The sequence below is a fragment of the Salvelinus alpinus genome, chromosome 1, assembly GCF_045679555.1.
Source record: "Salvelinus alpinus chromosome 1, SLU_Salpinus.1, whole genome shotgun sequence".
In the NCBI taxonomy this organism is placed as follows: domain Eukaryota; kingdom Metazoa; phylum Chordata; class Actinopteri; order Salmoniformes; family Salmonidae; genus Salvelinus; species Salvelinus alpinus.
This window is the reverse complement of record NC_092086.1, coordinates 42,833,030-42,858,352: the sequence shown is the minus strand read 5'-3', so window position 1 is coordinate 42,858,352 and position 25,323 is coordinate 42,833,030. Positions and strand designations below refer to the sequence as shown.

The 25,323-nt window shown below is 43.4% G+C and overlaps 3 protein-coding genes, 2 non-coding genes and 1 pseudogene across 7 annotated transcripts; 5 read left to right on the top strand and 1 right to left on the bottom strand.

Annotated features, from left to right (window-relative positions):
• The first annotated feature begins 1,494 nt into the window (after window positions 1-1,494).
• LOC139561132 (germ cell-specific gene 1-like protein) lies at window positions 1,495-4,163 on the top strand (annotated as a pseudogene).
• A 518-nt stretch (window positions 4,164-4,681) lies between these two features.
• Window positions 4,682-10,739, bottom strand: LOC139576792 (epithelial membrane protein 2-like). Of its 2 annotated transcripts, none has more exons than XM_071403278.1 (5): window positions 10,568-10,739; window positions 7,822-7,904; window positions 7,175-7,277; window positions 6,222-6,362; window positions 4,682-6,133 (listed from the first exon to the last, which is right to left on the bottom strand). In XM_071403278.1, exons 2-5 carry the CDS (start codon window positions 7,897-7,899, stop codon window positions 5,970-5,972), a joined length of 486 nt encoding a protein of 161 aa, XP_071259379.1. In that variant the 5' UTR covers window positions 7,900-7,904; window positions 10,568-10,739; the 3' UTR covers window positions 4,682-5,969. The 2 variants fall into 2 exon arrangements, with proteins under 2 accessions (XP_071259379.1, XP_071259368.1); XM_071403267.1 differs by lacking the exon at window positions 10,568-10,739 and adding an exon at window positions 10,221-10,542.
• A 4,529-nt stretch (window positions 10,740-15,268) lies between these two features.
• Window positions 15,269-15,321, top strand: LOC139540207 (U7 small nuclear RNA). Its single transcript, XR_011668122.1, has one exon. It is a non-coding gene; the product is annotated as a U7 small nuclear RNA (small nuclear RNA).
• A 1,609-nt stretch (window positions 15,322-16,930) lies between these two features.
• LOC139540205 (U7 small nuclear RNA) lies at window positions 16,931-16,986 on the top strand. The gene has a single exon (XR_011668121.1). It is a non-coding gene; the product is annotated as a U7 small nuclear RNA (small nuclear RNA).
• A 566-nt stretch (window positions 16,987-17,552) lies between these two features.
• LOC139561071 (uncharacterized) lies at window positions 17,553-21,422 on the top strand. Its single transcript, XM_071377939.1, has 7 exons — window positions 17,553-18,230; window positions 18,355-18,501; window positions 19,397-19,518; window positions 19,716-19,875; window positions 20,064-20,182; window positions 20,878-21,359; window positions 21,401-21,422. The coding sequence occupies exons 1-7, from the start codon at window positions 17,648-17,650 to the stop codon at window positions 21,420-21,422; spliced, it is 1,635 nt and encodes a 544-aa protein (XP_071234040.1). The 5' UTR covers window positions 17,553-17,647.
• On the top strand, window positions 21,310-25,291 carry LOC139576777 (uncharacterized). Of its 2 annotated transcripts, XM_071403231.1 has the most exons (9): window positions 21,310-22,927; window positions 23,176-23,268; window positions 23,535-23,701; window positions 23,832-23,926; window positions 24,120-24,247; window positions 24,378-24,564; window positions 24,762-24,891; window positions 24,991-25,110; window positions 25,247-25,291. In XM_071403231.1, the coding sequence occupies exons 1-8, from the start codon at window positions 21,472-21,474 to the stop codon at window positions 25,072-25,074; spliced, it is 2,340 nt and encodes a 779-aa protein (XP_071259332.1). In that variant the 5' UTR covers window positions 21,310-21,471; the 3' UTR covers window positions 25,075-25,110; window positions 25,247-25,291. The 2 variants fall into 2 exon arrangements, with proteins under 2 accessions (XP_071259332.1, XP_071259341.1); XM_071403240.1 differs by lacking the exon at window positions 23,176-23,268.
• Window positions 25,292-25,323: the final 32 nt, after the last annotated feature.

The following is a 25,323-nucleotide window of genomic DNA, read 5'->3' as shown; positions in this document are numbered from 1 at the left end:
TTCTGGAAGGTTCTCCCATCTCCACAGAGGAACTCTGGAGCTCTCTGAGTGACCATCGGGTTCATGGTCACCTCCCTGACCAAGGCCCTTCTCCTCCAATTGCTCAGTTTGGCTGGGCGGCCAGCTCTAGTAAGAGTCTTGGTGGTTCCAAACTTCTTCCATTTAAGAATGTTGGAGGCCACTTTGTTCTTGGGGACCTTCGATGCTGCAGATATTTTTTGGTACCCTTCCCTAGATCTGTGCCCCGACACAATCCTGTCTCGGCTCACTACGGACAATTCCTTCGACCTCATGGCTTGGTTTCTGCTCCTACATGCACTGTCAACTGTGGGATCTTATATACTGTAGACTGGTGTGTGCCTTTCCAAATCATTTCCCACAGGTAGACTCCAATCAAGTCGTAGAAACATCTCAAGGATGATCAATTGAAACAGGATGCACCTGAGCTCAATTTCGAGTCTCATAGCAAAGGTTCTGAATACTTACATAAATAAGGTATTTCTGTTTTTTATGTTTTATACATTTGCAAACCTGTTGTCGCTTTGTCATTATGGGGTATTTTTTAATTTATTTTTGTCTTTATTTAACTAGGCAAGTCAGTTAAAAACCAATTCTTATTTACAATGACGGCCTGCCGGAGAACAGTGGGTTAACTGCCTTGTTCAGGGGCAGAACGACAGATTTTTACCTTGTCAGCTTGGGAATTCGATCCAGCAACCTTTCGGTTACTGGCCCAACGCTCTAACCACTAGGCTACCTGCATTTTAGAATAAGGCTGTAATGTAACAAAATGTGGGAAAAGTCAAGGGGTCTGAATACTTTCCAAATGCACTGTAAACAGAGTTTATACTGTATTTGGTATTACACTTACTGGAGTCTCTCACAGGCTTTGAAAAAGCACCTACGAATAAGATACCAGTACAGAAAGTGCTGCTGGCTGCTGGTAAGCTTTCTTGACTTGGACATAAATGTTTGCCAACACATGGCTAACCTTTGTTTAACCAGCTAAACAGCTGCTCTTATTGAAAATGTGTTTGGAGTTACCTTTGTAGCTAATAGGCTATGTTAGAGTTTATACTTCCTCTTCCAATTATGTGTGGAGGTCAAAGTAAAGTGGGGTGGGGGGTGTCCAGGCAAGGAAAGACATTGGGGGATTAGATTGTTTTCTTTCAGTTGGGTTGGCAATTCCTCTGAATACTTTATCTTTTCCTTTTCTATATGCTCTCTCTCAACTCTCTCTCAACTATCTTAATGCTGTTTAAAAGAGAGCTGGAGTCGAGGCTCTCAGTGCAGTCTTTGTCAACGTCCATATCTGATTCCTGTCACATGTTAAGCGCTCTGACAGAATCTCTGTGTCTGAAGTGGCCCCGTCTCCCTTTGTCATTATATAGTATAGACTGAGGGAGTGTTTGACCAGCTGTTCAAAATACAACTTCTCTCTTCTCCCCCTCCAACACCTCCTCCCACCCCAGGTTCCCTCTCTCTCCCTTCATCATGTCGTTTCTGTCCAGGGTGCGGTCCCCCAAGCTCACCTTCTTCCAGACGCTAGTGTTTCTGGTCCTGGGGGCCATGGCCCTCTTGTCGTCCTACTGGTGTGAGGGCGGTCAGAAGGTCCCCAAGCCCCTCTGTTCGGCCAACAAACTGACCAAATGCATACCTGTGCCCGGGGTCTCGCATAACTTCACCTCCATCCAGTTCTCCTGGGAGACGGGTGATGACCGCTTCGTCTTCCCTGCCTTCCATGCAGGCATGTAGATGAGCTGTGAGGAGAACATCTACACTGACGCCTGGGGTGAGACTTTGGGGGGTGAAAATGGATGGTTGGAACTTTAATACCTCTAGGATTGTTCACAAAAGTTGCATACGGTGGGTTCAAAGTGGGGGAGTTGCAGTCACACAGTAATGTAACAATGGGAAGCGAGGATCAAAATGAAAATCACTGGTGAGATTAAATGCAATGAGAGTCCAGGTACGGTGGAGTGTGTGTGTGTGTGTGTACATGCGTGTGTGTGTGTGTGTGTGAGCTCTTGCACTCTATAAAGAGGATTATTAACGGTGCTCTGTTCAGGGGGATTTAGATTCTAACAGCATGACTCAATTATGGATCATGACCAGGTAGAGAGAAAGGTTTATATTATTCAACCCCCCGCCTTGACTGGACTCAACACCCTAAAGCTGGGGCTGGAGAAGACTTGACAGAGCTAATTTGTCTCCAAATTAATCATGTATATGTTGGATTCAAGTCTCCATCTAAACCAAAAATCTAAATGAAAGAATAGGACTAAATCTAATTTAATCAAACTTTAAATGCATTTATTTAGTCCTGTTCTTTAACTTAGATTTTTGGTTTAGATGGAGACGTGAATCCAACATGTTAATGATTAACTTGAAGATTACATTTCAAATCAACCAAAGCTTGAAACCCTAGGCCTCTACTATATGTGTTGTCTATCTTTTGGTTGAATTGCAGATGCTATACAGGTCTAAATAGTATTAGTGATGATATATGACTTATAAAGTATGGTTACATTTCATTTTCTCTGTTAAACCTACCTTTTAATGTAATCTTAACTGCAATCCAGGTCATTTGGTTCTGCTGTTAGATGAAACACAGTGATAACACAATGTGTAGCATAAATAAACCAAAAATCTGACATTTGGTTGTGCTTTTAGATGGTTTAAAGCATAGTGATAACACATTGTAAAAACTTTTGGCTGTCTTTTTGAGTCGGTGAATGTAGGTTGTCTCAACCAAATATTACCCATTTATCCAAGTTGAAAGGACGTGGCGTGCCCATTGGGTAGAAAGGTTTTCTCAAGGACCACTATTCCTGATACTATGTACGTAATCTGTCCCACACAGAAATGTACCTTGTCTGATAGAGGATCATGATTTTATTAATGAAATAGCTTTGTCTTTTCTTTTTTAGAGGAAAAGTGTCGCAGTTTTCTTTCTTTAACTCCAGGAGGTGAAAAAGGTAAATGATTCTGCAGTGTCAAGATTGTATGTTGGTACACATTGCACAGTCATGATACAGTTGTACTGTAATCGTCCTCTCTCTCCCTGCAGGAATGTTGTGGTTGTCGGTGTCCATGGAGCTCATGTATGTTGGGCTGCTGTGTGCTGCTGTCTCTTCAGTTGTGTCTAGATGCCTTTTGGCCCTCACAGATCTGGGTACAGCTCCTCAATGCCTACTCTGCAGTCTTCACTATATTAGGAGGTACACATTTTAATTTAGAATCTATCTTTTTTTATCAATTAGCACAGGGTTTCCCAAACTTGGTTCTGAGTCGTCGTCACTACAGCTGATTCAAGTAACCAACTAGTCATCAAGTTTTTATTATTTGAATCATCAGTGTAGTGCTAGGGCAAAAACCAAAACGTGTTGTGGGTGGCCCCAGAACCGAGTTTGGGAAACCCTGATATAGCAGAAGCTCTTATGCAGAGCAACTTACAATCAGTGCGTTCCAACTAAGACAACCACACATCACAGTCATTGCAAGTAAAACTTTCCTCAATAAAGCTATTAGCGAAATCAGTTCTTGTATGATAAATAAAAGTCCAGAGGACTTCAAACCACACAGCTATGGCTACTCCTGGGGCTTTTAGTGAGTCTGCACACCACTACTTATTCTCTGATCTTTAGTGTGCTCTCCTGATTATTTGGTCTCCAAGAGCAAGTGTTTACATTTTCCCCTTTAAATAAGAGGGGGATACCCAATAATGTATCTCAAGGACTCTCATGAGGCCTTGGCTCCTGTTATAGACCTCTGTCCATCTCAAATAGATTATTGCAATATTGCATGTGCCTTGTAGCAATTGTTTTAGTAAGATAAGGGTATGGAATGTTTGTAACAGTAGGCTTGCACACATGGGTTCAGATTAACACAATCCTCCTTGCTGCTCCTGTCTCTCTACTCTATTTTTCTGTCTTATTGTGGCATGGCTGGCCTTTACCTGCTGCATGTTGTCAGGAGTCTCCGCCCTCAACAACTACACCAAGAAGGCTGTAATGGAGCGGAGGCACAAAGCTCACCTGTACCCCCCTCGATTCCCTGACATAGAGCCCCTGCTTCCCCCGGCCCCCTACTACTGCCCTCCGCCCCCTCACCCCTGCATGTCCCCACCATCCCCAGAACTCTCACCCGTCACCCTACTATGACTCCCCTTCGCCACCCCCAACCTCATCACCCCGTCCACTCACCCACTCCCTCCCCCACTGCTACACACTCCCCCACCCTGAATACTTCCCACCACCCCCGTCCCACCCTGTTCCCCTATCACCGCCACTCCCATCTCTCTACCCCTGTCCGTCCACAGTTACACCCCCCAGTACTACTCAGAGGACAGGGGCAGAGAGATGGAGGAAGAGGGGAGGGAGTACTCAGATGAGGAGTACAGCCCACTTTGACTGTATGTGTGTGATACTTACCTATGAGCCAACATGCATTTGGATTTTGACAGAGCAAATCAGTGTGAAGTAGTCTGAAGCTCTCTGTCCAAACTTGTATGCATGCTGTCAATAGAACTTGGTGAAAATGTGCAAAATGATTTCATGCCTTCTGTCAGTTTCACTGTGGTGTCCCTCTACCAGTGACTAGGTATCATTCATCTTCCTGCAATCTGTCCTCCTTCACCGATTATGATTCATATAAAATTGTTTAGCATTGACAGGAGAAATTTGATTTAAATCAAGTTTTAATACAAATTATTATCATTATCATACTGATAAGAAACAGTAACAAAAATAAAATTGCATTACACATAAAGCATAATGTGAAACCAAGCATGTTCATATTTACACATATCTCAATGTGCAGCGAGCAAATATGCTCTGTCAGATTAAGGCACTCAATATCTATCTGTCTGTTTGTCTGTCAGTCCATGGGTGTGTCTGTCAGTCCATGGGTGTGTCTGGGGGATAGGTTGATTCAGACAAACGGAAGTTAACCTACACAATAAGACTAATGGTACAAAGCATAAAATAATTACATAACTAAAAATGGGAGGGGTCCAGTTAGCAGTGAGGTTAGTACTAATATTCCATTCCATGTATGGACATTGGCAAATACATTATATTATTTGTCTTATTCAGCACAGGGCTGTAAGTCAAACGGGGTAATGATCGTTGACAGTTTCCGAAATTGGATTCTGTTTGCGGCACTAGTCAATTCATCCTTCTATTTGGTTTTGAGTGTTTTGGCCTTGTTTTATTCTGAGCCTAATTGAGAAATAAATCAAATGTAAGCAGGACTATGATTCTGAAATAATGAGATACTGTCGGTCTATACTCTCTGACTCCCCTATACCTTCTCCAACGAATATATGAGGGCTGTAGAAGTTTCATTGACTTTGAAAATGTTGTCCCACTTTATATTAAAGAGCCCATGAAAACTAAACATGGACTTAGTAATATGTGGGCAGGACAGGTAAGTTACTGCTATGTGGGCAGGACAGGTAAGTTACTGCTATGTGGGCAGGACAGGTAGGTTATTACAAAAAAATGTTAACCTTTATTTAACTAGGCAAGTCAGTTAAGAACATATTCTTATTTTCAATGACGGCCTAGGAACAGTGGGTTAACTGCCATGTTCAGGGGCAGAATGACAGATTTTTACCTTTTCAGCTCTGAGATTTGATCTTACAACCTTTCGGTTACTAGTCCAACGCTCTAACCACTAGGCTACCTGCCGCCCCACTATGAGGGCAGGACAGGTAGATTACTACTATATGGGGAGGACAGGTAAGTTATAACTATGTGGGCAGGACAGGTAGGTTATTACTATGTAAATCCAATATGTTTAGACACACTTCAGTGGGAACCAAAAGAGATACATGGATGAAAATCTGTGGATAACAACTTTTCCCCTTTTGTATCCCACACTCATATCCATACCTAATTGTACAAAAAACAATCAGATCGTAAGATATTGAGCCTGTCCCTTGGGTTTGGGCAAGTCTTCTGCTTCTAGTTTGCTGTCTTCTTTCGCAGGACAAAGTAGATTATACTGGAGATGAAGGTGAACGCAAAGGAGATCCAGGCCAGAATGAAGGAGTGGCCATACCAACCATCCGATTCATTCTTGTGAAAGATGTCTGTGTAGATGGAGGCAGCGATCATGATGCACAGGCCTGGAGGGAGGGAGGGACAAACGTCAAGCAAAGACAGAACTAGTTGTTTAACAGGTTGAAGATTGAAAGTGTTTAGGGCAATACGTACAGGCTAGGAGCTGGAAGATGCCAGAGAAGGTGAATCTCTGTCCCTTTGACAGAGTGAAGAGCTGTCCCACAAACACAAACAGGCCAAGGGAAGAGAATATGCAGGCCAGAATGGAGCTAGCCTGCACTGCCTGGAGGTATTCTGTAGAGGGAGACAGAGACAGACACTGAGTAAGGACTATTTACAGAACAGACACACCCAGAAATCAACACCATATTAACGAAACAGTGTTGTGTCACGCTCTGAAATGCAGAGGTGAATGGGGCAGTTCTGTTTTTTAGAAACACAATGAAAGTATTTTAAATCTGGAAAATTGTGTGCTAAGGAAAATTTATGAGAGCATTTAAGACGAGTTCATTTCATAGGTTGTAAAAAGGGTTTCTCAGCAATCAAATAAAACACTTAGAGATACAACATTTCTACATACATACATACATACTTTTGACCACACATTCACTAAAGGTCTACACACAGACTCAATGTATTTGTAATGCACTTTCAGTGTACATACTCAAGCAAATCTGAACCTCCCCACCAGCCCCAACCCTGTCTCCGATCCTGCCACACCCTCTGTTCAGTTTCCTCTATGAGAAAATGGCATTGTTCTCCCTCGTTGGGCAATAGAGTGCTTACTGATCAATCATGCTTCACACTGACAGACACAGGTTAGATGACAGGCTTAGTCTGACAGTTGTTATGGAGCTCTACCCTGAATTCAACCAAACCTCCAGCGCAGTAAACCCACATCCTGGAGAAACTACACTGTTTCTGTGTGGCAAAAATGTATATCTTGGGGTGACTTGAGACAGAAAAAAAATGTTTAATTCACGTGTAGGTTGATATTTACGTATACTGTATATCCAGGAGCAATGCTAATTTCCTTCAGTGCTGTTTTTTTCCACAAAATGTTTCATTACATTTTAGCTTAGCGGTTCAGCATGGCCCAGACTTACCATGAGGGTAGTTGCCGGGGAGATCGTTGGAGCTCCAGGTTACATTGGCCAGTATCCACCTGGCCCACACATCAGTGGACACGGTTTTTGTCATCCACCAGGCCTGGACAGGACAGAGAGGAGAGATAGTCAATGGACATCCACAGGTTCATGTGTTGTGTTCTAACATGCATTTGGATGTCCAGGCACAGGGATAACAGTCAATGGGTTGAATGTACATCTGTGGAACGTAGCAGCATACCACAGCAGCCAGGTATGCTCCTCTCACTACGACAGGCCTTTTAACACTCACTGGAATCCCACGCACGAACAAGAGCATGTATATGCAGCCACATTGTTAACGATAACGCACAGGCAAACACACACACACAAACTCAGGATGATGAAACACTGGCCAACCTGTTTGTCACCTATGTTCTTTCAGGGGTGAGAGTGAGCTCAGAAATGTAGTCCAGAACACCAAAGTAGAACACTGACAGAACAGCACCAAAGGCCTGAGCCGATGAGGGCTAACATAGCATGCTTTCATCTTTTGATTCAACACCCCACAGACATAGTGAAAGAGATGTGCACTCATGTGTAGCTTCACAGGCCTATGTCAACATGAAGAGAACTAAGTGGAGGAGGAGCAGTGGGGGATTACTTACATTGTCTATAGTTGCCACTAGGAGGAGGATGATGCTGGTGAGGTGAAGGAGGAAGATTCCGGCTAGAAGAACCAACATGATGACTGAGAGAAAGACAGAACAAGGGAGAGGGAGAAAATATATATATTTTGTTAAAAGTTGGTCAAACACTTCCTCGTTCTATACCATATCAAATAAAGGGATACTGGGGGACACAGACACTGTCACGGGGCTTAACATGAGTGACAGGAATCAGATACTCTATTGTTTTGTACTCTTGCTGTACAGTGTCCTTTGGTTTCTTGAAAGTTGCTTCAAATCTCATGTATTTGTATTATTAAATATTATTAGATATGGATGTTGACAAAGGCTGCACTGTGAAGCTTGGCTTCAGCACTTTGAAACAGGCAGTCATTAATGACGGGAGGTCTGAGTCTGCACCCCCTCAGGGTGCGGCTTTATAACTCCTGATGGGTTATAGCCACACACACTAACAGAAATGGAGGGAGGCTTGATAAAAAAATTAATCTATAGGATTCAGAGGAAGAGATTTGAGATTGGTCAAGCCAGGTAGTGATAGCCCTGGGAAACAGAGAGTGAGAAAATCAGAGGGATAAAGGGGGAAGCGTTGGCAGGAGATGAGTTGTAACTTGTTTGCAGCTTGCAACAAACCGCCACTCCTTAAAATAACTGCACAAAATACCTACTCCCCTGCCTGCCCCACCTCCCCCAAATAAACACATACACACACCTTAACCCAGGGGTTCTCAAAATTTATGGGGCCGGGGAACCCTTTTGTGATAGTAAATTCCTCATGGACCCCCCCCCCCCTCATAATCAGAACACAACTCAAGTTAGATAATAATAGCATACAAGGAGTATTGCCATGACTTCAGCAGTGCATGGTCAGACAAACCAAGTTTTGGGCCCTAGGTTGGAACATTTTAAAGGCTTGCCTCTTGCCATCGGAGAGAAAATTTCCTACAAATCTACAGATTTTGTCATGTGGCAGAGAGATTTTTTGTTGTTGCAGCTTTTAAGCTAATATCCTACAATTCGACACATTTTTCTATGAGGCAGAGAGAAAAACTGCAGTTTTAAAGATTAAATTGCACTGCATTTATGTAAAAGTATTGTGGATGTGTAATTTTTTAAATATATATTTTGAGATCTGGCTGCGAACACACTGCACGCCATTGTTAGTGGGTTTGAATGACCCCACTTTGAGAACCCCTGCCTTAACCAATTCAGATTAACTAGGCAGCTCAACTCAAAATATTGATGAACGATCTCAATTCACCAATTACAATGGCCATTATTTGATTTATTCATTCAGTAAAGATCATAAACAATACAAAAAAAGCTGAATGACTGTTTGAATGGCCATTGTCAGTAGAGAGAAGGCAAGATTGCTTGTTCTTCCTAAATACAATCTTATTGTGAGAACAACTCACGGATACACTTTAGAGTTCCTTCCCACCCCTACTACTGGCAATAGGGCGGCTTGGGATCTGGTGGGTGTGGAGAGAGTGAGGCGAGAGCCAGTCTGGAATGCAGAGAACCTCTCTGGGATAAAGCGCTGGTCTGGGTTGGGTCCAGACATGTGATCTACATCAACACTGACCCACCCCAAGTTGTTTCCCGCCCACGTACACTTCAAAATGACTGTAATTGGGAACAAGTACTTCTTAGTTAGCTCAACTGTGTGTAAATATTTGAGTACACAAAAGATGGTCTGTGTAATTTCTCATATGAGAGCTTCTCATCTAAGTGCTGAAGCGACAAATAAAGAGGGAACTCGAGCTAGTCTTAGACAATTAAACCTCTGACTGTCTGAGCTGACAGCCGCTGAGGGAAGTTAAGCCCTGTTCTGTTATGTGAAGGAAATACAAAGTACACCCTATCTAACCTCAGCAGTTTGCCAGAGTCACAGAGAGTAAACACTGAATTCATGACAATCTCCCTGCCTTCTAGGATGGAGCATAGTTCCATCATGCACTCAGCTATCTACCAGAAATTACAGGACAGGTTTCATGGGCTAAAGCGTGTGCATTATGAACTTGAACTAAATGTATACTTAAAGTTTCAGAATTGCAGTGCATTTGGATTTTCACCTTGTAATGTTTGTTTCAGAACCAGCTACCTGATCAATTACCTGAACACGCCCACACTGAACTTACCTGGCAAAGGAATAAACTACCAGTATCACTTGCACTACAAAAGACGTGCTAGCTACAATTCTAACAAATTCACGCCCCTACTGACTGTGTGCAATTTTATTAGTCTTGAGAGTAATAAAAGAGGGTATGCATATAGGCTATTATGTAGGCTATTATATAGGCTATGTTCATTTAAAAAACACATGAAGAGCATGTCAAAGAGTTGAGAGTTCTGAAGGAGAAGACAAATGTTCAACTTACTTTTTGATGGTAGCCTTTCTGTTGAAGCCCAATTCCTTCTGCTCTCTACTTTCCAAATGTCAGACTCAGCCCTCGCCGCCAAGGAACGCACAAACACTCACAACCACACCTCCACCCACTTCCCTCCCTCTTTTCCTCGAGTCCACACCCCACCAAAATCTCTCGCTGCTTTTTTCTATCTCTCTCTCTCTCTCTCTCTGTCTCACATGCATGCAATTACCCAAAAGCCACTATTTCAACAACTTTGTGGTAGAGTATTTGTTTTTCATGTTCTAGCTATGTCTTTGTCACTCTGTCTATTTAGGCCATTATATCCATGAGTACTCAGAGGAAGCACACTGACTCACCCACTGATGTTTGGGAAACTCCCAAAATATTGTCATGAATTCAAATCCCTGTTGCCATGGAGACTCAGTAGTAGCCAGAGCGACCACATTGTTGCTGTTGTATCTCCACACACTGACGTGGTGGGTGTAGTGTTTCTGCCTGATCCCCACCCACTCTCTCCATTCCCCCTCCAAAGCTCTCTCTCAGGGAGGATAGTCAGGATGAAGGAATGTAGTTGGTTGGGAGGGAGGGAGAGGAGGAGGTAACAAGTGCAAGTCATAGCCTGAGAGAGAGAAAGAGAGATTGTGTGTTTGCATGAGAACGAGTGAGAGAAACCTGTTTCCCACTAGTTCAACTCATATTCACACTTGATTGATAGATATAGTGCACTATCTAGGACAATAGTCTGACAATATAAGTAGAGGGAAAGAAACCTACTTCTATTGACCTCTGCTGAGGTAATGTGCTACATACAGAGTGCTTCAGCAGCCTCAGGTGATGTCACAGGGTAATGATAGGGTTTCAGACATGTTTGGCCAAGTGACTCTCAGACCTCAAAGTATTATCCACCGGGCACGTCACATACTGGGTTATTGGTGGATACGGTTCCACAAACAGCATACCTCACTTGGGTCAAAGATAAGGAATGTGGAGTAACCTCTAAAGATGTACTGCGGACTCCCCACACCCAACACTAAGGATGTGACTGTCACAAAGCCAATAGGATACACCCTAGCCCCTAGAGGGACAGGCAACTCAAATGCTGGGCCTCAAATATAGAAAAAGGCAGAGAGGGAATTTAGAAATGTTGTCTAGCCTGCCTCTTCCCACGGTGTATCGACAACACCTACCTGACAGGTGAGGTAAGCTAGCTTGGGTACAGTGTGGCCTGCTGCCTCTGGAAGCTGGTCCCGAGCTAGGAGGGGCCCCAGTGAAATTAACAAATAACATGCCTGCGTAGCTTTTGAGAGGACCAATGGGATCATTTCATCAACAATCAGCCCGTTGAGAAAGACCACGCAGCTTGTGACTCAACGCTGAGGAGCTCCCAGGGCCGCTCACTGACAGAGTATTTCCACACGGCCGTGTGAAACAATTCCAGTGTCCACATGCCAAAGGGAGTAAGCGTGACCATAAGCACGTCGCTTTACAATGGTAAAATGATCTGCTGTGGTTAACTGTGTCATTGTCCCCGGTCTCTGCCTGTCTGAGTCTGTCTACAGCAACATGACTGTCCTGGCTGTCTGATTGCTAGGTTTAAATTTAGAAAGACAGCAAGAGTATGTAGGGGATTTGCTGAGTAATTTTAAAAACTTTAATGAGTCAGAACAGATAATGGCCTGTATCAAAAACAGTGTGTTGAAACTCACCCTACCCAGTGTTGACTAACTGGGATGAGGCTATTGGGATCTCACTTATCCCTTCACTCCCACTTGTCGTTTGACTGGTTTACTATACAGGTAAGTTACACACTGACGTCCTTGTGCCGTTGTAACACACACACACACGAACACCCTTCTGGCCCTCAGATTTATGTCATAGCCACACACATTCTGGTACACACACACACACACACAGTGAAAGGAGCTCCCTATCCTACTACATGGATTAAAGGTGCAACTGGACCGTCTAATTCTATGCCTGCCAGTCAATGTTCCCTCTCATTTGTTTTCATCGCGTAGCAAGTTTCAGGTCTGCTGAAAGCAAAGTTGTGAAAATTCTGTGCAACTTCCGGTGTGCGTTTACTGTGAACACCGAGAACACCTGCTTTAAGTTAGTTCTAACAGTGGTCAAGTAGGCTACTGTGGCTATTTGATCATAATGTAGGCCTACCAGAGTGGCCTACCATCAAAAACAATGGAGAAAATGCATCACATAACATTTTAATATGGTAATAGCTGTTCTATCATTCAGCCTACAGTAGCAGCCAATGTATGGTGTTCAATATAGGCCTACATTCCATGAGACTTTTGAAAAAAATATGCAGGGCTTGACATTAGCCTGTTTATACACTTGTTCTTGTGTTTTTTGATGCAAGAAACCACTTTACAGAATAAAATTCAATATTATTCTCATCCCATTATTACAGAGAATCAGACACATTTTGCTACCCTCTGCCTATTGGCTACTTAGCTTATTCAAGCCTGTCTGAAAAAGCACTTAAACTGACTTGCTTTTCAAAGATGTCTAGAAATGTACACGTTTTGTGCTCTTGTAGGAAGCAATCACTCCCCCATTGCTGACTACAAATGATCTATAACGGGGCTAATAACTCACTAACTAGCAAAGGATATGAACAAATGTACACGTCGCTACATGCAGTTCTCGCTTTGATCTGTATGCTGTGAATACAGTCTAGTTCAAAGTGAACGGCACAGATCCATATATGGCAATGGTCTATTTGCATATAGGACTACTGCAGCTCTGATTGGTTATGGCACACTGGTCTGTGTAGAGTAGGGGCCTGAGTCATGCATGTCAATGCAATAGAATCCGACTCCGATGCTTTCTGCCTACAACAAAATCTCTTGCATAGTTCGTTTTGCATACTAAGTCTTGTATAGTTCATTTTGTTTCGGTATGTTGCATTGAAAGTGGCTAATATTGCGTTGATTTGATCAAAATTGACACAGTAAAGGGAAACAGTGATCGTGTTAACTAAGGGGGGAAACTCTAGAAAGTTGAGTGAAAATTAATCTCGTGCTTCTCTGCTCGCTGATATTTCTTCTGCATGGCAGTCCCGGGGAGCTGCACGCCCGCACACGCGCTCACAGTTTAGAGGGAACATTGCTGCCAGTTGAAGGATACTACTCCCATGATCTCCATGTTGTGGCATGCTCCTTCCACATACATTATTCTCTGTAATGCACAAGTAATTCACAAGCAAGATCAAGCCCCTTGAAACAGCCCAGGTGCAGCTACCACCCATATTAGTGTAGTGAGGGCTGCTAAATCTGGTCACTCCCTCCATTACAGGTCCCAGGGACACAATTCAGGCAGAAAGATTCAAGGGGAAAGTGTAAAGTAGTAGGGGTCTGTGATTATGTGGTGAACCTGGTAAACCACTGGAGAGCCAGCCAAAGTAAGAGAAGTATGAGCCTAATTAAGGTGGAGCAACATTCAGGTCAGCCAGGTGCCATCATAGGTCAGCCAGAAACAGACAGAGTTGGACTAGGTCCTAGGACATATACATCAATGTGATTTTATGCAAGTGTAGCGTGGTTCATTCTGCGTTGTGTATTTTTAATTAGGACGCTGCCACAACACACACGTTACCCTTGGTGCAGTCACAGCTCTCCGGCACCTTGCTAGCCGAGGGTCAGGCAAAAGAGCGCCAAAAGGAATTAACAGGTGCTGCGTGCACACACTCGCTGCACAACAGCATATACAAGTAAAACTATACAGAACATAATTCTGACAAAATAAAAGACATACCTGCACACGAAGAGACAACACACACGTTACCCTTGGTGCAGTCACAGCTCTCCGGCACCTGCGCGAGCACATGGACACTCACTCAACAACTGTCACAAGTACTCAGAAGTTACAACAGATACCCCAGTCAGTGAGCTCTGTGAAACTTGTTAACATAAATTCCTACACTGTCCACACTATAACAAACGTATGGTTGCAAAACAGTACATTGTATAACCTTATGACGGTTTTATATTAAACAGTTTCGGAGCCAAGGACAACATACCTTGCTAGCCGAGGGTCAGGCAAAAGAGAACGATAAAGTGGTATGGGAATACAGATAACCCGCGATGGGCCAAACCAAAATATACAAAACTTTTACAATCACTTGTATGTACAATATTGGTATGAAAAAGTGTTTGTACACCAAATAAAAACATTAGCTATGCAGCTGTAATTAAATAAAAAAATACACTGAATTATTATTATTATCAAATTATTAACATCCCCTCTTGACCTGGCCTATTTGAATTGGTCCTTGTGTGCAATTTGGTGCGTAATCTAGGGGAACAACATCACACTGCTACACAAGCCTCAACTAAATGATATGCACAGAGTACATGGACATCCTGTGATTTGTGTTACCCTTTACGTGACCAGAATTAGAATGCCATTTTAATTGCTCTGTCATTATCATTTTGGTTTCATGAGATTATATCTACTTTTGCATAACACTGATTTCCCTGGGGACGATAGGGACAGTGATCAGTTGAGGCCTGTAACGGTAAAACTATGGCAGTCTGTGGTTCCTTTAGATTCGTCTGGGGTTTCTCAATGCTCCCCACGTTTAAAAAATACAACAGTTTCCTATACAATACTACAGTACTTACTATAGAATGATAAACTGTATTATACTGTAGAATACTATACTGTAACTGTAGTATCCCTCGATAATGTGTAGTACTTACTATATAATGTTGAAGTATACTGTAGAATACTATAGTAAATACTCAATATTATCCCCCCAAAAAACACTGTAGTAAATATTACAGTAATGCCCGCAAAAAATAAGTGAGAAACCTACATGCCAAGTACAGACCAACCTGATCCCTACAGGTTATAGAAAAGAGTAGAAGCTCTGAGCGATCTGTTCAGACCCCAGTCCTACTATCTAAAGGTTATAGAAAAGAGTAGAAGCTCTGAGCGATCTGTTCAGACCCCAGTCCTACTATCTAAAGGTTATAGAAAAGAGTAGAAGCTCTGAGCTATCTGTTCAGACCCCAGTCCTACTATCTAAAGGTTATGGAAAATGTGATCTTTTAGTATTTCTCCAGTAGGTTTCCTGAAGGAGAAAGCCTCCACGTCTAAGATAATAAAACAAAAACACTATAGTAAGCTAAATACTACAGTAATGTCTACAAAAACACTACAGTAAATACTACAGTATACTACAGTCCACAAAAACACTACAGTACATACTACGGGCCACAAAAACACTACAGTAAATACTACTGTATACTACAATCTGCAAAAGCACTACATAAATAACTATAGTTTATACTACCATTTTCTTTTACTACCGTATTTATACTATAGTTCACTGGATCGAATCCCTGAGCTGACAAGGTAAAACATCTGTCGTTCTGCCCCTGAACAAGGCAGTTAACCCACTGTTCCCCGGTAGTCCGTCATTGTCAATAAGAATTTGTTCTTAACTGGCTTGCCTAGTTAAAAAATTGTACCAAAAATAATATATACTACAGTGTACTACAGTAAATACTCCAAAAACACTACAGTGAATAATACAGTAAAGTCCGCAAAAACACTACAGTGAATATTATAGTATTTATACCATAGAATACTATAGTATTTTTTCATGTGGGTCCCTGCAAGGGGAATTCCAACAGGTCTTAAAGCAGTCTGTTGTTTTTTTAAGAAGAAAAAGTAAACTGTCAGGGATAGCTTTAAGGGACATGAAGCCCAATGTACTAACAGAAAACAGATAAGAAATGTAGCCGCTAGTTGTTTTGGTTGTTCCAGCAACTGTTTACATTCAATAAAAAAAATCCTGATATTTAGTGGAGCTGCCCGTTTCCATGGTGACTGGTCAGGGTTTTATTCTTGATCCACTCCCTCTCTGTCACTTCCACCCTGTGGTTCTTTTTTTAGATCTCACATTATTGCTACATTTCACTTAGTTTGCACATGATCTACCCTCCTCCTCCTTCTCTGACTGTTTTGTCCCTCCTTTTCCTGCTCAGCCCTCGTTTACCACCCCCCTCTCCCTCTTTTCTCTCAATGAAATCCAGACATACATATTTTTTGCTTTGAAAAGTTGAAAAGAAAACAACTCCTGACTGTTGGTAGCTAGGCAACTCACAATGAGTCATCACTCTGCCGCGCCCATCAACCCCCTCTCCTCCCCTGTACACTCTCTTCATGTAGCCTATTGAATAGTGTGGTTCAGTTAGACAGTGTACATTATGCTCAGTTTCAATGAAATCCCTCTGTTACTTACGGGTCCTTCTTGAATATTACAGTAATTAGTATGCAGATGCCTGATAAAAGAGGAAAGTACAGTGGAATTTGTTTTTGTTTTTCACTGTCACTCTTAGGCCTACTGCTGTCCGTACAATTCATGCCACTGTAATATTTGGTTGATAATGATCAACATTGATGTTGCCAAGTGGTAGCACAGTGTCACTATGACAATAATAGCAATGGTTATAGTGATGATATTACAAAGGAAACACTAAATAAAATCCCTATGATGCACAAATTTGCTAGATTATTCCAAGTTGATTTCAGGGAAATTTCCACACAAAAAATATCCCAACTTGTGCCATCCACGAATGAGAAACCTACATGCCAAGTATAGATCATATGTTGTGTTCCCCACAAGTTACAGAAGGGAGCAGAAGAGCTGAACTATCGGTTCAGACTCCAGTCCTACCTACATAAAGGTTATGGAACATTTGCTCTTTTAGTATTTGTCCAGCAGGTTTCCTCAAGGAGAAAGACTCCACTTCTATGTCAAAGATACAAAAACAATACAGTGAAGTAAATAATACACTACTCTGCTAAAACACTACAGTGAATACTATAGTATATAAATATAGCAATACTGTAGTATTTATACCATAGTATACTATAGTATTACGTCATGTGGGTTGGTACAAAAGCAAGTTCCCTAACCCATACATTCAAAGGTGAAACTTGATGAGGGTCAGGTTCCCCTCTCAGCAATTGCTGGTTTATTTTCCTACCATAATAACAAAGCAAAGTTATAGGAAATGCGTTAGGTTACTTGGCCATACCAGGGTAAGGGTGGAATGGTCAGAGGCTCCTCGGGGGAAGTGGAGAATTCAATGTGTGCTTTGACTTGTATGACAATACCACCCTCTTGTGGAGAGAAGAGAGCCTGTCATCTCTAACGTATTGTGGTTAAGTTTCAACTTGACTTTTATTATGGTAAATTATATAGCAAACCTGTAATTATATACCCCTGTAGAAATGACAAGCATAATTGGAATCAGCATGCCATTGTTGAGACTAATTACCAATTAAGACTACTTGAGGTTGAATCAGTGAACACATGTGGTGCTTGCGGGAGTATTCAAAATATACCTTTCCCTTTTGCCTCGTCCCAGTGTGTTGATGCACGTTGAGAAACAATCATATTGGCAATGTATTTTAAACAGAAAGGTTACGGTATCCTCCTACTTTACATTCTAACAATCACTCAGTATCTGCGAGGTCAGGCTCACGATTCGACAGGTAAAATAATAATCCACACACCTGTTGAGTTCACAGAATCCACACAAAATCCTCTTTCAAGCGACAGTGTATCCCGTAATGATAAACTGACTCAATACATCCCGACGACAAAGACCAACATCAGTCAAACAAACCAGTCAAGAATCCGCGTAGAAATGCCAGCGCGAAGACAGCTCCACGAGACCAAGCCAGGTGAAATTGGTGAATCATACGAAAACGTGCGAAAATATAAATTATCTCAGGACTTTGAAGAATTGAACAGATCACGACTTTCCGGTAGAAAACGAATGGTGGTATTCAATGATAAGAACGGCAAGTACCATGCCAAACAACACGAGGAGAAGCATTCGGAAGATTTTCCATTTAAATCATATAGTAATATCGATTGCAATCAAGGCAAAATTCAGAATTTACATCGTGGAAAGTTTTCCATCACAGGAAACGATGAGAACCACTCACAAATGGCCTACCACTCAGATTCACTAACTCCAGGTAAGCTATAGGTGGGCTCTGTTTGTCATGTAGCCTATTCTACCATTCAACTTGTTCAGTTTGACTAGCCACGTATTTCTTTGCTCAAAATATGCATAATAGGCTAATGTTATGTCTGTTTTAGGAGTGCGTGCAGGAAAGATCAGAGTTCGAGGTGAGAGAGCGAAAGCAGAGACCTGGATGAGAATGGAGCCAGAGGTAGAATGTGGAGATGAGACTATGACCCTCACTGTCAGAGGGAGAAGAGCCCTACATCTGCGAGTAGACAGAGGTAAGCCGGACAGTGACCTATCCCTTTGATCATGACTCTCAGTTCCGTTACACATTAGTCATTGGATGGTGTCTTCTGTACAGGGGAGATTTTATTATATATATTATTTTTAAGAGCCCTGACGCTCGGTCTGAACATTAACTCACATCGCTTGGGGTAGGGTTTTGGAAGCATAAGGACCTTCCTTATCTTTTTTATAAGCAAGACATAATTTTATATAAAGTTAAATTGATACACACCTTTATAGAGTTAGGGTTCCACAGCCTAGACGTAACATAGTAAGTGTAAATCTGGGACACTCAAATTAGTTTGCTATGGTTACATAAAACAGAAGGTTACTTAATAACCCTTTAACCTTAATCCCTAACCTAGCTAATATTAGCCATTTTTTTCTACAAATAAATACATACCATACGAAATGTAGCATATCATACTAAATGGAGTGTCACTGATTTACGTACAGAATAATACGGAAGACAGTGGACTACTGTGTTAATTAGCTATCTGCGTCTCTGAACACCTTTGTGTAAATGGAAGACGGACGCCACAAACTTGAGTCGTCACCAAAAAATACTATTGTCTGCAACTGTGTTAAAAACAGTGTACAGTATTTTCATTTATGAAATGATTTTGACCTGATATGAAAGTAGAGGGATTTATGTTTCTAGAAACATACTGCAATTGAGAATTGATTCCTGTTTTAGATGGAGTATTTGACTATTTTGGCTTCCAGAGCCAATTCGCCTTTAAACAGAACATGTAAAGTCCTTGGACTACAAGGAGTAAAGTTAGGCTCCTTTAGTCCATTATTGAGCTAAGTCTGACCACAAGGAGTGTGGGTGTGAATGATGCATAAGCTGTAGGCTATTCTATTCATTTGTCCTCTTGCCTTTAGCGAATGCCTCTGCTGTCGCCCTGGCTCAACTACCCTCTCAATGTGGCTACTCTGTCGAGTCGACATGGCGAGACCTGATGTTTGTGGTACCTTATAATGCCTGTCACGTCAAGCAAGAAGTGGTAAAGTAGCACTCACCCCCCTCTCCCCTGCTTAACAGTAACTTGATGTCCATAGTCACAATCTATTCTCCGAACTTGTCAGACTGGCAGGTCAAAACTGTTCCGTGACTGTCATTCTGTCAACATAAAAGCTTTTTCTATTGTTCTTCACACACCATTATTCACTCCTTTCCTGTGGGCTGCGGTGCTGCTGACAGGATGGTAGTTATGTGTTGCCTCTGATCTGGAGAGGGACCCCCGTGAAGATGTCCTGCCCAGTGTCCCAGGCCCTGGCCCCCTCCTCCCTCTGCTGCTCGTCTCAGGGAATGACTGTCAGACTGCAAGTTCATGGAGCCAAAGAGGAGCTCAGAGTCAAGGGTAAGTGTGGAGTTGTATAATTTATCACAATTGTACACAGCCTGCACACTATGGCTGCTGAACAGACCGATTTAGAGGCATAATTTGGACTGAATCCAATGTTTCTGTAACTATATTTCTACTGCTATGATGAGTTTGTGGGGCTACTGTCAGGTCTGTATGTGAGCTGTGTTGGTTTCCCCCTGCAGTTAGAGGAAAATGGACGCCACTGCTTTCGCTGGCCCTGCAGTGTGGCTACAGTATGGACAGGCAACATAGAGAGCTGCTCATATCTGCACCCTTCACTGCCTGTGGGATCACATCAAAGGTGAGCCATGGCACTCCTATTGAGCTATGACTTGGGATGGAAATGATGACTCAGGGCTACTTGACTGTCCTTTTTGCTTTTACATGAAATTTGCTAAAACAATTTCTTTGCTTAATAATGTTGCATTTTACACTGAGTGAACAAAACATTAGGAACACCTGCTCTTTCCATGAGACTGACCAGGTGAAAGCTATGATCCCTTATTGAGGTCACTTGTTAGATCCACTTTGATCAGTGTAGATGAAGGGGAGGAGATGGGTAAAATATAATTTTTTAAGCCTTGAGACATGGATTGTGTGTGTGCCATTCAGAGGGTTGAATGGGCAAGACAAGAGATTGCAGTGCCTTTGAACGGGGTATGGTAGTAGGTGCCAAGCACACCGGTTTCTGTCAAGAACTGCAACGCTGCTGGATTTTTCATGCTCCAAAGTTTCCTGTGTGTATCAAGGATGGTCCACCACCCAAAGGACATCCAGCCAACTTGACACAACTGTGGGAAGCATTGGAGTCAGCATGAGCCAGCATCCCTGTGGAACGCTTTCGACACCTTATAGTCCATGCCCTGAAGAATTGAGGCTGTTCTGAGAGAAAAAGGGGGTGTAACTCAATATTAGGAAACATGTTACTAATATTTTGTACACTCAGTGAAATGATCATTTCCCCACCTAACTGAAATAATGGACTTTTTCTTCCAGGATGGAAAATACACTCTCTCTCTTCAAATAGGAGAGAAAGCCGTCACACTGGCCTGTCCTTCTCTGCCTGACCAAGTAATACAACCCCTCCGACCTGCAGCAGATTTCCCCCATTATGCAACTATGGGCCCAACAAACTCAGTTTCCTCAACCCTGCTATCTAACCCTTCTTCCATAACCCTGTCTTACCCAGTGCTTCACCCATCCTTCCCATTCAATCCCCTGCCCACATTGCCCCCTGATCAGCCTCCCAGCCCTGGTATCCATGTTACTTCTCCCTTGACTACAGGCCCCTCTGTCCATCCTCCCCTGGCTGAGCATCTTCAGGCCTACCCATTCTATCAGTATTACTACCTCCACACGATGCCCCTCAGTGAGTCATACCAGTCACCCCTCTCCTCTAGTCCTCCCTCTCAACTCCCAACTACAGGCCACACTCCTGTCCCAAGCCACCCCAACTACAATAACCCCCATGTTACTCAGTATTCTTCCACTACAGCTGGTCATCCAGTTCACTCTGAAGCCCCCACTCTCCGAACCCCTGAGTATACTCTCCACCCATACTACCACAACTACCATCACCCCAACATCCCTATGCTTGAGCCACCTCAAGGGCTCAGTCCAGGTGCGAAGACGGGTACTTCCACCAATGGTCCTCAGGTTGAACCACCTGCCCCTCACACCCCTAACCCGATCTTCCGGGTGTTTCCACACTACTACCTCTACCACCCCAAAGTGCCTCCCTATAACCCACCCCAACGCCCTCAGCATATTACCCCTGCCTCTCACTCCTCTACTCTCCCGGTTAGCAGTTCACAAACATACCGTAGAACTCCTGTTTCTCATGTGCCTCACCCTCCACCCTATCCTCACTACTACACTCCACAAACACCCAGTGGTGAAGTCAAGAGATCCCATCACCCTGATGACCCTTTTATTCATCTTCAACCTTTGAAACATATCACTTCCCCTAACTCATCTCCCACCTTAACAGAGATCCCATTCTACCAATACACTCTTAATTTTTTCTACAAGCCTCCACCGATCCAGAAAAATAGAATTGGTCTCCAGACCAACAATCCCTCTAGACCCATGGACGAACATCCTCCAGTTGTCCCATCTCCCCCTGCATCGTCTCCTGATCAGAGTGGAAAGTCACTCCCTCATGGTCACCTGAAATGGCCTCCACAACAGCAACCCTCCAATTCACACACAGCCCAGAGCCCGTCTACTAGTTCTACCTCTGTTGCCCATGCTACAACCCAACCTCTTCTCTTTCCAAACTTCCCCCCGTTGTACTACCCTCATCTCAAATCACCCATCAGCAACCCTCAACAAGAACAAAACCATGTTACTGTCCTCCCCACTGCTCCACCTTCATCCTCTTCAACCTCTACTCCAGCATCTGGCCATCCAGTTTATCCACACTACTACGATCACCCATACTATTACTACTCAATGCCTTATGATCCATACAGATTACCCCAGCCTGTAGATCATGCATCTTCTGCCCCATCTAAAGGAGCTCCGACTCCTCCACCTCAGACCTCTGCTCCTCACACTATGGAAACCTACATGTATAGGGCTGGTTCTCACCAACCAGCCCTTTCATATGACTATGCCCAGGCCAAAATGCCTATCCAGATTACTACCCAAACTCGGCCTACTCCTCCTGCCACTAACAGTCCTCAAACCCCCACTCCAACCCCAGATTCTACAACTCCTGAAATCCCACCTTTTCCCTTTGACCCTTACTACTACTACTACCATCCTGGAATGTCCATCTACAACCAGGACCAAAGCTATGATCCCAGTACACACGCCAAAAAGACATCAGGGGCTCAAGCTCCCCTAGATTCTGACCATTATAGAAGAGGAAGTTTTGCCCACACTCCTGTGGCGAGTCCAACCCATGCACCCCATCCTACCAAAAGCCCCATGCATAACCCCTCACACCATCACATCATTCATCCACAACCTTCAACCATTCCTTCCCCTCATCGTCCCAACCCAGGGCCCCCTGGAGATCTGTCAGACACAGTGATGAAAGGTAAGTCTTCATCTTTAATATTTCTACTGTATGTGTGAACTGCACCACTATTGAAAGGCTATGTGGTTGTCTCATATCAGTGCATGCACTATAAAGAGCCACAAGAGGGCACCTCACCTCTACTAGGTGATCCTGGAGACCACAGTGTAATTGGTTTTACTTCAGTATCAAATATCCACTTCTTTCTTAAGTAGAAGTTCATAAACCTGGTTTGTCACACCAGTACCGTTTCCTTTTCCTCCATCCAGACCCTGGTTTCAAGGCTGATACACACACACCCTGTGGCTTGTCCAACCAGGACTGTGATGGCTCCTTAGGTTGCTGCTCTTACCTTGTGAATGGTTAGTCTCTCGACCTCAAGCTACTGGTCTTGGTGTTGCTATGGAGAAGCCGTAACAGTTTGGTGTTTCGCCGACATCAAAACACGTCCCAGTGGAAGATCTAAGATAGGAGGAGTGGAAGTAGTCTTCCAGCGTGTCCAAGGCCATGTGCACATGCTTGGTATTTCGGGAATGTCAGCTTTCGAACTGCTTTGCTACTCATTAGTTTACACAATGTGCTGATTGTGTCTTAGGTCCTCAGGCTGTCTGTGTGTGTCAACCCTCAGAGTGTACATCGGGGCGTCAATTTGTCTTTGCGGTCCCTGGCTCTCTGGTGGACCCCACGGTCTCCCTTCCCCCTCTACCTGCGGACAGTCACGTGTCCTGCACCCCCCAGAGGATGACCTCTGACCTGTACAGTGTACCCCTGGATGGCTGTGGAGTGCACATATACGTAAGTTACTGTACACTTGCTACTCAACATCCTTGTATAACTGTTCAACATATTACCCGTGTGTAATTATTTAGCATGTTATAGTTTGATGCTCCTTCTTTTGACCTGTTGCTCATGTCTGTTTGGCTAGGAGGATGGTCAGGCCATGGTCCACTTGTTGGAGTTCAACGCTCTACTTTCCACACAACATAAACACAGCACCACGTCTGAAGACTCACCTGTCCGGTAAAGCCATTTTACTACAAGAACAAATGGTTCAAATCCCTAACAAATGTATTTAATTATTTTTCCCAGAAGTTACCATTTGAATGCTAATGCTTTCAAACCATGACGATGAACCTGCAATCCCTTAGTACAGATGGGATGAGATTACAAATCGGTGTAGAGTTAGTGTAACATGAGCTTGTCTTCTGTGTAGGTTGATGGTGGAGTGCAGGTCTTCTCCTGGTTCTCTCGGAAGGGTGAAGTACCAGGTGATGAACACCACCCCTAGCCCCCCTGTCCCCACTCAGGGCTCATTGGCTGTCCAGCTACAAATCGCTACAGGTAGGACTGTATAAGTAATGAAACCTTCAGGAGTAGCAGCAGAGCTATGTAGGACTCTGAGGAGTGGGTTTTATCATACTGTATCTGCCAACTAACCACTTACCCTCTCCATGTTTACCTCTGCCTGTAGATGAGCACTACAGCAGCTTCTACCCAGAAAAACATCGACCACTCAGTCTACTTCAGGGGCGACCTCTGCACCTGGAGGTGGGTCTGCTGAGCCCCCCAGACATGGACCCTGGCCTGGTGCTCCTGGTGCACTACTGTCTGGCCTACCCAGACACACCATGGGCCCGCTGGCTGCTCATCTATGATGGGTAGGTTGTTCCACTATAGTTCCTGTTTGTTTACATGCAACAGCACAGAGAAAGCACTTCATAGCTGCATGAAATATCCATATTCTGTAGGTTTTTCCACAGAACCTGCTGCTCAGCTCCACTAAATAACTGTCCATATAGTGAACAGGCAGTTATTTTGTCTGAAGAAAACCACATTGTTTTGTCTCGTTTTTCAGCTGTCCCAGCCGTGGTGACTCCCAGGCCCCTCCCCCACCACCTGCCCAACCCCGTCACACCCGGAGGCTCACAATCACCACCTTCCAGTCTTTACCCACAGGAAGTCCCTCCCACCTGGAGGACCAGGAGGTCAGTTTCAGCCAATGGTGTCACATTATAGACAGAGTTTGATACAGTACTGTCTGGTCAGTGCGTTTGAATGTGTTGTCCTGTCCTCATCCACAACAGATTTACTTCATGTGCTCCACGGAGGTATGCTCCCCAGCAGACGGGGACTGTATTGAGGGCTGCTTCAGTTTAGAGTTGAATTAACACTCCTATAATGGTTTGGACAATTGTGAGCACAAGGTAGGAGTATAAACCATCAATTTCTTGAAGTTACTAAAATGTACTGTATTAATACTGTAGTGCTCAAATGTACTTGTTTCTTACAGTATTCAACTTGACACATGTATTTGTTACATTAACTGTTATTCATTTGTAGGACCAAAGCTGGACAACTGAACAAATTAAATACACATTTACTCAATGATTTTGTTTTTCTCCAGCACTTATTCAGTC

Bases quoted from the DNA above. Each gene is read 5' to 3' on its own strand.
- LOC139576777 (XM_071403231.1), top strand. From the start codon at position 21,472: ATGCTTGAGCCACCTCAAGGGCTCAGTCCAGGTGCGAAGACGGGTACT. The intron at 24,248-24,377 runs GTAGGACTGTAT...CTCTGCCTGTAG, and splicing joins CCAGCTACAAATCGCTACAG to ATGAGCACTACAGCAGCTTC. The intron at 24,565-24,761 runs GTAGGTTGTTCC...CTCGTTTTTCAG, and splicing joins TGGCTGCTCATCTATGATGG to CTGTCCCAGCCGTGGTGACT.
- LOC139576792 (XM_071403278.1), bottom strand. From the start codon at position 7,899: ATGTTGGTTCTTCTAGCCGGAATCTTCCTCCTTCACCTCACCAGCATC. The intron at 6,363-7,174 runs GTAAGTCTGGGC...CTCCCTCTACAG, and splicing joins CCCCGGCAACTACCCTCATG to AATACCTCCAGGCAGTGCAG. The intron at 6,134-6,221 runs GTACGTATTGCC...CCCTCCCTCCAG, and splicing joins CATCTTCCAGCTCCTAGCCT to GCCTGTGCATCATGATCGCT.
- LOC139561071 (XM_071377939.1), top strand. From the start codon at position 17,648: ATGTATTTTAAACAGAAAGGTTACGGTATCCTCCTACTTTACATTCTA. The intron at 18,231-18,354 runs GTAAGCTATAGG...TGTCTGTTTTAG, and splicing joins CTCAGATTCACTAACTCCAG to GAGTGCGTGCAGGAAAGATC. The intron at 20,183-20,877 runs GTGAGCCATGGC...TTTTTCTTCCAG, and splicing joins CCTGTGGGATCACATCAAAG to GATGGAAAATACACTCTCTC.